Raw genomic sequence first — 13,034 nt, 5'->3', positions numbered from 1 at the left:
CTCATGGGTAGTCACAAAAATACCTAACTAACAATTACTGTACATCTGTGTCCATACAGTATAAGACAATTCTTAGAAACAACAAAAATAAATAATGTAAGCATTGCATTATATTGAATAAATTAGTTAAATCTGTGTAGCAAAAAGGCATCTAAAATAAATATTCATATGCAGAGTCGTCTATAATTACACTGTATGTAATACTACTGTTTGTTTGTGCACATCTATTTCCTATTTGTGTTTTATGCTTTGTTTGCCATTGCTGTTTATTTAGATTCATATGGTGCAAAATCACTAAGTGGTTTAGTTTAGTAGTATTGACAGTAACTGTTGTCAGTAAAAAAAAAAAAATATATATATATATATATATATATATATATATATATATATATATATATATATATATATATATCAATCAGAGTCTGATAAATAATGGAATTATACATATCATCTCTCAACTGCTTTTTGTTTCTATTATTGGTTCAAAATAGCAGCACAAGCCACCAGTCTTACACTGAGTTAATAATTATATGTGTGTTTTTCCTTCACATTCAAGAATATCTTCTTAAGTTATGGGAAGGGTGGAAGAATCAACTTTTTTGATAATGTGTACATTGACATCTGCTAGACTGAAATGTCTCAATTGTTGTGTTGTGGTTATTTTTTATTTGTTTTTCTTCATAAAAGGTGTCATCAGGATGTGTAAACCACCATAAACTATATAGGCCCTAGTGGTTAATCAATAATGAAAGTATATTTGTGACACGTCAGAAGCACAAATGACATTCAGGCTGTTAAACAGGCCTGTAGTAAAAGCTTCAGATCAGACCCTGAACACACTGAAGTGTGCTGCACGTGCTATATTAAAAAGCCAGGGACAATAGAGGAATATTTCATCTGTCTGACCACTTTTTCTAGACTCAGGAGAAGTGATTAGTCAGCTGGAAACAGTGGTAGAGGGTGTCTGATACATAGCCAAATGCACAAGCACTCTTTTTTGTCAGCATTTGTGTGTGTGGTTAAAAACCAGCCAAAGAGCGCCATCTGCTGTTAAAAATGAGCTCAGAATGATTCAAGAGAGAATCACAATGCATTCGGGAAATCTCAGAATTGATCCATGAATCGAGATGAATCTTGATTTATTCTCCCAGCCCTGCTATCTATTGCATACTTAACTGGAGTCCTTGCAGTGTCAAGCCCTACTTGAGTGAAGAACTTGATCAAGTTGTTTTCAACCATCCTTTCACAGAGCGACCAGCTGGACAACCTGTCTGTATTCAAGAAAGGCTGAAAACTCAACTGCCTCCTACAGACCCTTACCTAAAAATATATATTTTTCTTTTCCTTCTGTAGTGATTGTGTGTTTTAGTGCGGTGCGTCTACAGGGTGCCCACCTGTGCGTCAGGGCAGCACAATAGCCAGGTCGGAGTGCCAGCTGTTAACCCATCAACTAAAGGAGCTACTATATGACTTGTTGTGAGTGCGTGTGTGTGGTTGTGAGTGTCACGTCGTCTAATTATAAGGGTCCTCATTAAGGCATTGCATTGCACTTTCTCTCTCTCCAACCGGTGCTCTGGGCCGCGTTGCTGCTTTGGGTCGTCGACACGTTTGGTCCAGTGGGCCGGATATTTGTTTTCTTTTGTGGTCATCATTTTGCTTGGGTTAATTTGCTTTTTTTGTATTGATTTATTTTTTTGTATTACTGTCACCAACTCTCAGTTCTTTTGTGACTCTTCACTCTTGAACTCTTCAGTTCTCGGTTATATTGCAATCTTGAGCCGTGAGTTCTGAGTTTGTGATCTTTGCTGTTGTGACAGTATACATTGTTTGTTTTCTCTAATTTCTATCCTTTATTAAATCCTAACTAACAAATCCAAGTCTCTAACAAATCCAAAAAAGCTTTTGTTAGAGGCTCAGCAGCAAAGTTTGGTGGGAAGTGTATATTTAAAAACGTTACATGTTCTCCATACAATAGCCCTCTAACAATAATTCCCTTTCGAAAGGGAACTCAATTCTGCGTTCGAAAACGCTATGGGGAACGCCTCCGCATGAACCAGTGTCTGAAAACAATATCAACTCGTGACAATCCTATTGGTCGGCGACAGCCTATGACGTCATCATAGCATGACCCAGAAGTATATTAGGAGTGCCTAGAGAACCAGCCAGTATCTTTTTCGTCTTCAGAGACTGTTTGTTTGAAGCGATATCAAACCAATATTAAGGTAAGACAATTTATGTCTGACGTTTGTCGTCCTTCCTGATGTTTCTTCAGGAAGTGTGTGCATCCGTATCCCATAGTGTTGACATCTGATCACATACATAATTTATAATGCTATTTTTTATGAGAACAAAAGAGCATGTACAGGCAGTTTAAGGGGTGAAATTCCCTGCGACCTTCGATGGGTGACGGGAGAGAGCTGTGTGATTATGATGATGTGTTGTCTATGACATTGTTAGATTCAGTAGCAGTTGCTCTTCTTGTTCTAAGCCTAACAAGAGAGCAGGAGATGGCTGATGAGGATGAAGCCTGAGGATGAGGATGAAATGGTGAGCCTTCTGAATCCTCAAATCCACCCTGTCCCCGTGTATGTAGTGCTGTTTGAGATTATGGAATGTGCCTCTGGCAGACTGCAGCTGCCATTGGAGCAGTTTAGAAAGAAACCGCTCACGGACGGTTTGTCGAACAGTTCCTTTTTTGCCATAATCCTCCAGCCACCCTAAGCTTTCCATTCTGTCTTGATCTTCATACTAAGATTGAGAAGGCATGGAAGGACCTGTATTCAGCTCGCATTCATCAGCATCAGCAGTTTAATTCGCTGATGCTGATGGAGTGAGTATGGGTTCACGTTCTCGCTGCTTACTGACGAGATGAGTGGAACTATCTTGTGATATAGGTAGGCTCCAATTAGGGCTGGGCGATATATCGCATGCGATTGTCACGCGCATTTCGTCAGTAAAGCCGGTTCCCTGATGGAGTGGCATTTAATAGACAGAGCCGTAGATCACTGACAAGCGACGCAATATCGCGTTCATTATCGCAGATGAATCGCCTTCTATAATGAACGCGATATTGCGTCGCTTGTCAGTGATCTACGGCTCTGTCTATTAAATGCCACTCCATTTGAAAGCAGATGATGGCGATTTAGCGGCAATCAGGGAACCGGCTTTACTGACGAAATGCGCGTGACAATCGCATGCGATATATCGCCCAGCCCTAGCTCCAATGCTCTATATGTGGCAGCAGGTCAGGCGGGTGTTGCTTACACACATAATGTCTGTAGTGTTGAGGTAGACTGTAATATGTGGGCACTCTACAGTCTTATCTTCTAGTTAAACTAGGTTCATTCTGGGCGAGTTCCATGTTTGTGGAATCTTGCTTATCAGCAAGCAAGCTGTTCTAGGTATGTGGCCTTCACAGGTCGCACTTTAAGCCCCTTTTGGGGCCTCTATGATTCTGTGCCTATGGTACAGTTTATCTGTTAGGTTAAACTCTGTACTCCCCTCGTTTGAGGGTTGTCCTTCATAGTACTTAGCTCCCTAAGCTGGTCAGTGGCCTCTCTGAGGCCTCCCTATTGAGGATCATCCCCCAGGCTGGTAATGTACTCCCCTTGTTGGGTTCCTTTAGAGTGCACAGCCTCTTCAGTGCAATAATCACGCGCTAAGTTACTCCCCTCATTAGTAGGGGTAAAAAGCGCTAAGCTGATTCCTGCTCTCCGGGAAGCCCATCTCTACGCTCTGGTCTGAGTTGGTTACTGCCTCTTTGCAGTCACTCTTACTGGATATCTTTTCTGAAGAGTAGGAGGTTTCTGTAAAAGTAAACCAGGTCAGAGGAAGGCCTCTTTGAGGATTTTTAGCTTGGGCTGTTGGCCATAGGGAATGCTGTCACTGACAGCCTATGTATGATCCGTAGGGGGAGTGGTTCTGGCACTTCACTTGAAGCTGCTAGTTTTGACGTTTGTCTAGCCATTTGTGGCATGCACTCCCCTCAAGCATGGCGGCATGGGTAAACCGTTTCCCATAGCGTTTTCGAACGCAGAATTGAGTTCCCTTTCGAAAGGGAACGTCTCAGGTTAGGTATGTAATCATGGTTCCCTGAGAACAGGGAACTAGATTCTGCGTTTCCTAGACATGCATTGGGCTGCCTGCTGAACAGCTGATAAGATAATCTAGTGGTGTTTCCATTAAAGACATCTGTGTGGCGGCTGTCTGGTCCTCGCCATCCACGTTTGACAGGTTCTATAACCTGGATGTCCCGGCATTACACGCCCTGGTCCTTTCAGGGTGATTTGACGGCCTCTACGTAGCCCATCGGTTGTGCTGTTATCTCATGGGAGCTAGCTCCGTCTTAAGCATGTGTAACTATGAGGGTGCTACAGCTTTGCCTTCCTACTTATCTCTAGGCCCTAGGTTCATCCATTCCCTCCCATGGCACGTCGTTACTGTATTCATTCCCCATACACAGTATGAGCAAAGTATCGAAAGGGAACTTACTTGCTTATTAATGGTTCGTAACCGAATACATTCTGTCTGTATATTTATGTTGTATGTAGTGATTTTGGACTAGCCTCACCCAAGGGTACCACAGATTTAGTGGTTTATGGTTTTAAATATTAATATTAATATTAATATTTTGTATTAATATTAATATTGAGTCAGATGATTCCTTCCAATATTTTCGGGGCACCAGTCAAGTTTCACCTTCACAATAAAGAACAATCATGGAAGATTGTTGACTGAATTACAATTATATGAATTGGAGTAAGTTCATCATCTGACCAATCTGAAGGATTTGTGAGATATCGTTAACTTGTAGAGCCTCTTACTGTATTATCAACACAAGGAAGACACAAGTGTAATAAATGAATTTTATTAACAAAAGGATAGACAAGAGTAACTAACAACTACTGAATGGATAAAGTGCAAAAAGACTAATAAATGCAAGTGGATGAGTTGAATGTTACTATGGCAGTTACAAGTTAATCTTATGGAAAGATAAACTGTAGTTTCTCTAGAAGAAATAAGGCAAACCTTATTCTGAATTTGACAAATAAACCGAGAGATTATTTGTTATCAATTGATATCAGCTATGCAAGATCTAATGCAAATTAGATAATCATATACTGACAGTATACACTAATGCCAAGGTCTCTAGAAAGAGGTTTGGTAAGCGATATTTACATCTGCCTGGTCGTGCTGAATCCGAAGGTGACGTCTTCCACTTGTTGAGCTGAGCAGCGTTGCAGTGGGAAGAAAGGAGTTTCCGTTTTACAGCCTTGAACACGAAGTACTTGTGAACGTTGAACTCCTGGAGCACAGAGAAGGTCTTTTCCTGGAACACGCAGAAGAAGAAGCCTTGAAGGTTCTGATGTCTGTGCAGATGATCCATATTCTCTGGAACACGCAGACGGAAGGATCTTTAGATTCTGAAGTAGAGTGCAGATCCGGAACGCGCAGATCTGGAGGATCTCTGATGAGAGGATTGAAGTGGGTACAGAAGATATCTTGAAGATGGGGGGGCTAAGCTTGTAGTCGTTGTCTCTGTTGCAGTTTTCAAACTCCCCGAATTCACTTCTTGCAGAACTTCCTTGTTTCTCTTTAGAGCTTCAGAGTCTTGAGAGAGCAACTTCACAACTCTGTAGAGTTGGACTTAGCTTAGCACATCTTGGGACCAGAACCTTGAACCGGGACAGGAACAAGAACTGGAGCCTGGAACCAGAACGGGAACTGCAGCAACCCAACTGGAACCATTATCTGTCCCAGAAACAAGTCTTTTAACCTGTCCTGAGAGGGAGGGAAATGCAAATTTGCACCTTTCAGATGCACTGTTTTGATTGGCTGATGCTGTCAGAGGTGGCCACTGGATGGCCCTCCTCTTGCATGAGGTTCATTTGCATAGCTTAAAGTTCACGTTTAGAACAATGTCTTTAAGGTTTTTCCTGTGCATAATTCACTTTCCAAACCAATTTCAGATTACCCTAGGCATTGTGCTGAAAACATAAAGACCAAACATCATTGAGTTATATTGACCTTTTACCCATGCATTAATGTATACCTTGGTAGGCAAGTTTGTATAGTTTGCATGTACACAAACAACACTCATGAAGTATATAGAGTTCTTGATAATAAAAATGGAGAAGATTTGCTCCATTTTGTCCACTGTGTGTCTATTTTGTGTCCTTTGTGACTTCAAGTCACATAGCAAAACTTGTCTGGTGAGTGGAGTCCAGTTCACACCAGGTCTAAGGACTGAGGTGAACAATGCTCAATGACATGCTAATGTCATCTTTCTTCCTTTGCACAAATGGTGAGGGGAGTCTTCCCTCATGTCTGCCTGCTGATCACTACATATTAACCCGATTTACAACTTTTCACAAGCAAGTATGCCCTAGATTATGGGAAAGTAGATTTATGCACTTATGATAACATTGGCATTGACTTTTTTACAGTACCATACGGGTGAGCTGTTGTTTTTACCTTTGTTAATTATTACTTGTTAATTACTCATAGGTTCTGTCAGAGAGTGAATTTAACATTTAAACATTTGGCAGATGCTTTAGTCCAAAGCAATTTATGTTACAATTTAATTTTAACTTAGTAGGATTTGAGGGTGAACCAGACAAATAAATCTTCCAGATGATTCATTTGTCATTTGATTCATGAGTCATTTGTAGCTCCATTCAGTCTATAAAATCCTCAGTTAAGTACTTTATGGCAAAAGGTGAGCCTAGCTGAGGAAGAAGATATCAACCTTAAGCAGTTTGTAAAAGACTGATTGAAGAGGGCACAGCTCAAGCCCCACCGAGATAACGTCAGAGGTGACGTGATATCCATGGGCCCTGTCTGTCTCAGTGCTAAAACTCTTTATACAAATTTACATGTTTAGACAGCTCAGACTTTTATACAGTAATCTATTGCAAAAACACATTAGTACTCATTAATTCAGGTTATATGTTAATGATTCTTCATGATTTTCATCTTAAATCATACACTCACCTAAAGGATTATTAGGAACACCATACTAATACTGTGTTTGACCCCTTTTCGCCTTCAGAACTGCCTTAATTCTACGTGTCATTGATTCAACAAGGTGCTGAAAGCATTCTTTAGAAATGTTGGCCCATATTGATAGGATAGCATCTTGCAGTTGATGGAGATTTGTGGGATGCACATCCAGGGCACGAAGCTCCCGTTCCACCACATCCCAAAGATGCTCTATTGGGTTGAGATCTGGTGACTCCCTTTTCACACCATTCTTTGTAAACCCTAGAAATGGTTGTACATGAAAATCCCAGTAACTGAGCAGATTGTGAAATAATCAGACCGGCCCGTCTGGCACCAACAACCATGCCACACTCAAAATTGCTTAAATCACCTTTCTTTCCCATTCTGACATTCAGTTTGGAGTTCAGGAGATTGTCTTGACCAGGACCACATCCCTAAATGCATTGAAGCAACTGCCATGTGATTGGTTGATTAGATAATTGCATTAATGAGAAATTGAACAGGTGTTCCTAATAATCCTTTAGGTGAGTGTATGTTGAACTTTCAGAATTATTGGAATCATATTCTTCAAAGCTCCTGTTATCTTAAGGGAAACAGTAGGAAACCAATGAAAGTGTTGCGGTTTCTGTCATTATCAAATAACCTCCTGTTAGCCCAAAGTCTCACATAGACAACATCTCCAACCTCCAGGATCAACACAACTTCATTCGAGGAGTTTAAATCATTGTTAGGCACATTAGCATTTGCCATAACCACATGCTTTCCATTCTTATAAATTTCGGCAGTTGCCGGAGTTCCGCCAATACCATGTACATTGGTTCTGAACATGTACGCTCCTTTCAGTGGGGCTGTGAAAACACCTAAAACAAATAACAAAAGATAAAGAATTAGCTGTTTGCTGTATGCTTGCTTCATTACCAAACACACTGTGTAATAGTTTTGAAAGATGGCAGAATATTTCAGATCAGATCATTTCATGTTTATACGATAGCGATATCCTAAAAAGACACATTTTTTCTTTGCATTTTTTGTGTAATGACAACATTGTCAAAGTGATCCCTGTTCACACAGATCTGTGGAAAGAACTCAAAAACACTGTATTCTGCTGCCAGACCAGTAGTTGGAGATGTCACTTTATAAAGAAACACGCCTATAGACTGAACATGTAATACGCATGACATCAAGAGTTTAATAACTTTTTTCCAGTCTCTAAAACACTGTTGTCCTGTAAATGAATGGCCAAAACAAAAATCTCAAAGTTTACCGCTTTTAGTTGAAACTGGTATTCGTGTAAACGGCTCCTAATTCTCTTATAAACATTACACAAATGCAGAGAGGTCTGTATGGAGCAGAAGGGTTTTCATTACTATAAACTGTTTTATGACTCCATTACATTGATAATTACCTGTAATTGGGTTGTAGGCGTTCCCTATGTTTGTGAAGACTTTCCTGTAGGTTATTGTGATTTCAGTAGTAAAAGGACCAATGTGTCCACTGCCAGATTCCAGAAGTGCAGCTGAAAAAGCTATTTCTCTGTCTGTTGTTGAAAAACATAAGCAATATTGTGATATATTACTGTATTACACTGGAGAATGAATGCACTGAATTTAACATCATTCAAGCACACTTTCACCTCTATTTTCCTTTCTCAACTCCACTTGACCCAGAGTAAGATTTGAAATTTCTGTGAAGGAATAAAGATTCTGTTAAATGACATTTACACTGATTATTGTAATAGATAACACAATTTTCACAGTATACACTCAACTTTACACTAACATTTACACTATACAATGTATTGCATTGGTGTTTTACTTTGAGGATCATTGATAAAAGAGTGAATGTTTTGGTAAAGTACCTTCATTTTTCTTGTTCATCTCATCCCTCAGTTGCGTCTCTAAAGCTCTGTTCTTTTCTTTCTGCTCTGTAACGGTGGCAGTCAGTTCTCTGATGTTTCCTTTCTGCTCTGTAACGGTGGCGGTCAGTTCTCTCAGTGCTGCATGGATGTCAGGGATGCCCAGATCACAGTATTGTTGGCTGTCAGTTGAAGCTTCAGCTCTCAAAGTGTCTGTTTGAGGTGGATTCTGTCTTCCGTCCTCAGAGCTGATCTGTTGACTGATCTCATTCTCATTGAGTCCTCCATCTACCTGCTGCTGGACGACAAACACAAAGGTTTCCAACAGCAGCAGTATACATACTAAAGCCTTCATTCTTCACTGATGTTTGTTTCCAGCTCTTGCTCTGTCATCCTCACAGCCTCTCATGTTCCTTTTATAATGTCCTGATTTACTGTCTTTTGTACTTGATTTATATTGCTTCAGATAAATAAGTAGTTCAAGTTAATTGTTAATCATAATCAAAGGGATGTTCCAGGCTCAGTAGATGTTTATCTCTATTTATAACATTGGTGACACTATGTTGATCTCATCTCTCTGTTTTTTTTTTTAGGGTTGCTTTATATAGATCAGCATTCGGCAACCTTACCCAGCCAGCAATGACACGTGGGGCCCAGATGGGTTAACTACGGGTTCCATGGGTACTGTGTGGGCATGGGCTTTGGCTGGGTGAAATCAGTGGGTCCCATGTAGGTTTTGTAGTATGAGTCCCACATAGGAAGCCCATATGAGCTGATTACATGGGCCCCATAAGGGACAGGCATGGGCCAAGTGGGCATGGGTTTGATCTGGGAACACATATATGGGTCTTGCATGGCATATTTATGGGCCAAATGGGCATGGGTTTGAACTGGGAATGCACATATGGGTCCTGCATAGAATTTTTATGGGCCAAGTGGGCATGGGTTTGAACTGGGAACACATATATGGGTCCTGCATAGAATTTTTATGGGCCAAGTGGGCATGGGTTTGAACTGGGAACACATATATGGGTCTTGAATGGCATATTTATGGGCCAAGTTGACATGGGTTTGAACTGGGAATGCACATATGGGTCCTGCATAGAAATTTTATGGGCCAAGTGGGCATGGGTTTGAATATACGCATTTGAATAATACGCATATTGCTGAGTGACACGTGAGCCTTGCTTATCGTGGACGCTTGCACACACTAATGTCCCTGTGTGCTCTGCACGCATACACATGCACACAGACACACGCACACACACACACTTAGTGTCATGTAAGTTGGTTATTTGATGTTAAATGGTTACTTATCTTTTTATTGAAAGCTCCTGTTGAACACTGATTTGCTCAATTTTTGTCTAATTTCATTAAGGTCTTGCCAGCCAGAAGACAGGAGCCAATCAGACAGGAGCCAGCCAGACAGGAGGTGGTGTACCCTGTTGTTCATAAATATGGCGTAAGTTTCCATACATCGACTTTAAAGTTTCCTTTAAATGCTCCTGATACGTTACAAGACGTTGACAAATTATGTTAATTTCAAATGCTTATGACTTATATCACAGTAGTTTAACCAGGATATTCTCATTTCAAAAGCAGAGGTGCAGCCCACAACTGATATTACATTTGATATTTGATGAAAGTTCCCAATCAGGGAGAGGAGGGCTCTAAAGTATTCAGAACTTGGGTGGATATTTTATTTAACCCATTTTGCCCATTTTTATCAATTTCTTACACAAAGGGTTTTTCCTCCATAGAGATTTCGGTGGCGGCCGCCACCACGTTATTTCTTGCCGCCACCGCCTCACGATGAGGAAATCCAAAAATAAATACTTCAAGCGCTGTCTGTCGGGTGCGCTGGTTTTTCTTATTCTGCGCGACCCATGCTATTTCTGGATCTTACAGTTACGCTAGCACCCCCCCACCGTCGTAGCTATGATCGCACCATGCCGCGTGCTCCGCGAGGGGTTACCGCCACTCTCCTTTTTTGGCCAAGGAAAAACCCTGATATTGCTCAATTAAACATGATTGTAGTATCAGTTCTGGCCACAATCTTACATATGACTCCTTTAAACAGACCATCACAGATTAGGGATGTGTCACGATCTTTGGATATTGGAATATATTATTATTATTATTATTAAAGATAATTTTTGTTGTTCAATTTAATATATTTCTTGCAGTTCAAAGCATCAAGTGTCTTGTATTTATCTTGTACTTACATTCATTCTTCGTTTTTAATTTTTCTTAGATTGTTTCCTTAAATGAATGGTTGGGCTTACCCAATTATGAATTTAATTATGAATTACCATTAATTATGAATTGCCCAGTTAGGACCAACATAAGATCCTTACAGAACCCACTTTAAGCCCATATGGGCATTCACGGTTGAATCCTGGTGCAAACCCACTTTAAACCCCTTTAGGCAGGTGGGGCCCAAATGGGTCTGACACAAATTGCCCGGTTAAGACCCACATAAGACCCTTACAGATCCCACTTAAAACCCACCTGGGCATCCATGGCTGGCCCCCATGTGGATCCCGGGTGCAAGCCCACTTTAAACCCCTTCAGACTGGTGGGCCCCAAATGGGTCTGACATGAATTGCCCAGTTAAGACCGACATAAGACCCTTACAGATCCCACTTAAAACCCATCTGGGCATCCACGGCTGGCCCCCATGTGGATCCCGGTTGCAAACCCACTTTAAACCCCTTTGGGCAGGTGGGGCCCAAATGGGTTTGGCATGAATTGCCCAGTTAGGACCCACATAAGACTCTTACAGATCCCATTTAAAGCCCATCTGTGTAGCCATGTTGCAAAGCCCACTTTGGACCCCTTTGGGCAGGTGGGGCCCAAATGGGTCTGACATGAATTGCCCAATTAAGACCCATGCAGTACCCTTACAGGTCCCACTTTTAGTACGTCTGGGCTTCCACGGCTTGCCCCAATGTGGATCCCGGGTGCAAGTCCATAATGGGGCCCACATTTGCCGCCCATGAAGCCCTCATCTGGGCCCCACATGTCATTGCTGGCTGGGTATGAGATGCGGAGTGATAATCACAGAAGATTGTTTCATCACAGAAACCTTTGGTCACGTGAATGGATAGTCTGATCTGCACGCTAGAGCAGGATAAAATCTTTTTACACTTTAATAGTATTTATAGCACCTAACTTAATAAAACAGGCTGTGTGACTTTGAGGAATTATTACCTCAAAATGAACGTCCATATGCAAGTTTGAGTGACTTTATTTAAATTCAATACATTAGCTATTGTCATGTGTCAGTGATTATCTCGACCCCTGATATATTTCTGAACTCTGATATAGTCTACTCTCTGGTATCCATGTGCATATCTTACAAAAGTTAGCAGGTTTACCAGCTTTAAGTTATGACAAAAAAAGTAAAGATAAATTAGTAAGTGATGTTTACATATAATGTTGAAGCCTTATACTAATGAAACAAATGTTGCTAATGGAGTTTAAAGCTGCAGTCCATAAGTTTTGCCTCTTTGTTGCCATCTCTGTTTGAAACCTGCAATTGCAGTTATTTGCGGAATTATCATCTTTACATGGGTTGTGCATCGGTACGGCTCTTCAGCGCAGATGAAGCTAATGTTTTGAGGAGAATATGTGGTGTCAGTCACAGCACCAGTGTGGATACTGTACTTTGGAATTACAGATACTACATCTTGGAAGTATGACCAAATAAATAATTAGTTTCACTGGAAAATATCATTTGAACTAGTAACATGTCTGCCACTTTTGTTTTGACCAACTAAAAAAAAAAAAAAAAAAAACTACAATAAATCTAAAGGTGATTAAATCTAACAATTGCAAAAGTTAGCTCATGTCACATCAAATGTGTATTTAGTGTGTATTAGCGTTATCTACCCAATAAACAATTAAAATGTCTTACCTGTCCAGCAGAGAAAAAAAAGAGATCTCTGCATACCGTTCATTTGAACCCGTTCAAAACAATTTCATGCCACCTTTCAAAAGCCCTAGTGATATTTTTATTCTTGTTTTCGCAAAGGCCCGGTCACATTCCCTTTTTTGCTGTGAGCTACTCCGCAGTCCGAAGTCTTTTTACTACTGGTGTCAGTGATTGTAATGTTGGGACAGGACAACGGAGTTGGAGATCCACATGCAGGTTTTAATTAACTCCCTCGGGTCG

At 40.7% G+C, this 13,034-nt stretch overlaps 1 protein-coding gene across 1 annotated transcript; it reads right to left on the bottom strand.

Annotated features, from left to right (window-relative positions):
* Nucleotides 1-7,523: 7,523 nt before the first annotated feature.
* Nucleotides 7,524-9,295, bottom strand: LOC125245138. Its single transcript, XM_048155622.1, has 4 exons — nucleotides 8,861-9,295; nucleotides 8,636-8,686; nucleotides 8,408-8,539; nucleotides 7,524-7,862 (listed from the first exon to the last, which is right to left on the bottom strand). The coding sequence occupies exons 1-4, from the start codon at nucleotides 9,210-9,212 to the stop codon at nucleotides 7,582-7,584; spliced, it is 816 nt and encodes a 271-aa protein (XP_048011579.1). The 5' UTR covers nucleotides 9,213-9,295; the 3' UTR covers nucleotides 7,524-7,581.
* Nucleotides 9,296-13,034: the final 3,739 nt, after the last annotated feature.

Source organism: Megalobrama amblycephala, linkage group LG14, assembly GCF_018812025.1.
Source record: "Megalobrama amblycephala isolate DHTTF-2021 linkage group LG14, ASM1881202v1, whole genome shotgun sequence".
Taxonomy (NCBI): Eukaryota; Metazoa; Chordata; class Actinopteri; order Cypriniformes; family Xenocyprididae; genus Megalobrama; species Megalobrama amblycephala.
Note: the sequence above shows the minus strand (reverse complement) of the source record. Positions and strands in the feature narration are given on the sequence as shown.

Coding starts and splice junctions, on each gene's coding strand:
- LOC125245138 (XM_048155622.1), bottom strand. CDS start 9,212: ATGAAGGCTTTAGTATGTATACTGCTGCTGTTGGAAACCTTTGTGTTT. Junction 8,687..8,860: donor GATGAACAAGAAAAATGAAG/GTACTTTACCAA, acceptor ATTCCTTCACAG/AAATTTCAAATCTTACTCTG. Junction 7,863..8,407: donor CGCCTACAACCCAATTACAG/GTAATTATCAAT, acceptor TATTTGTTTTAG/GTGTTTTCACAGCCCCACTG.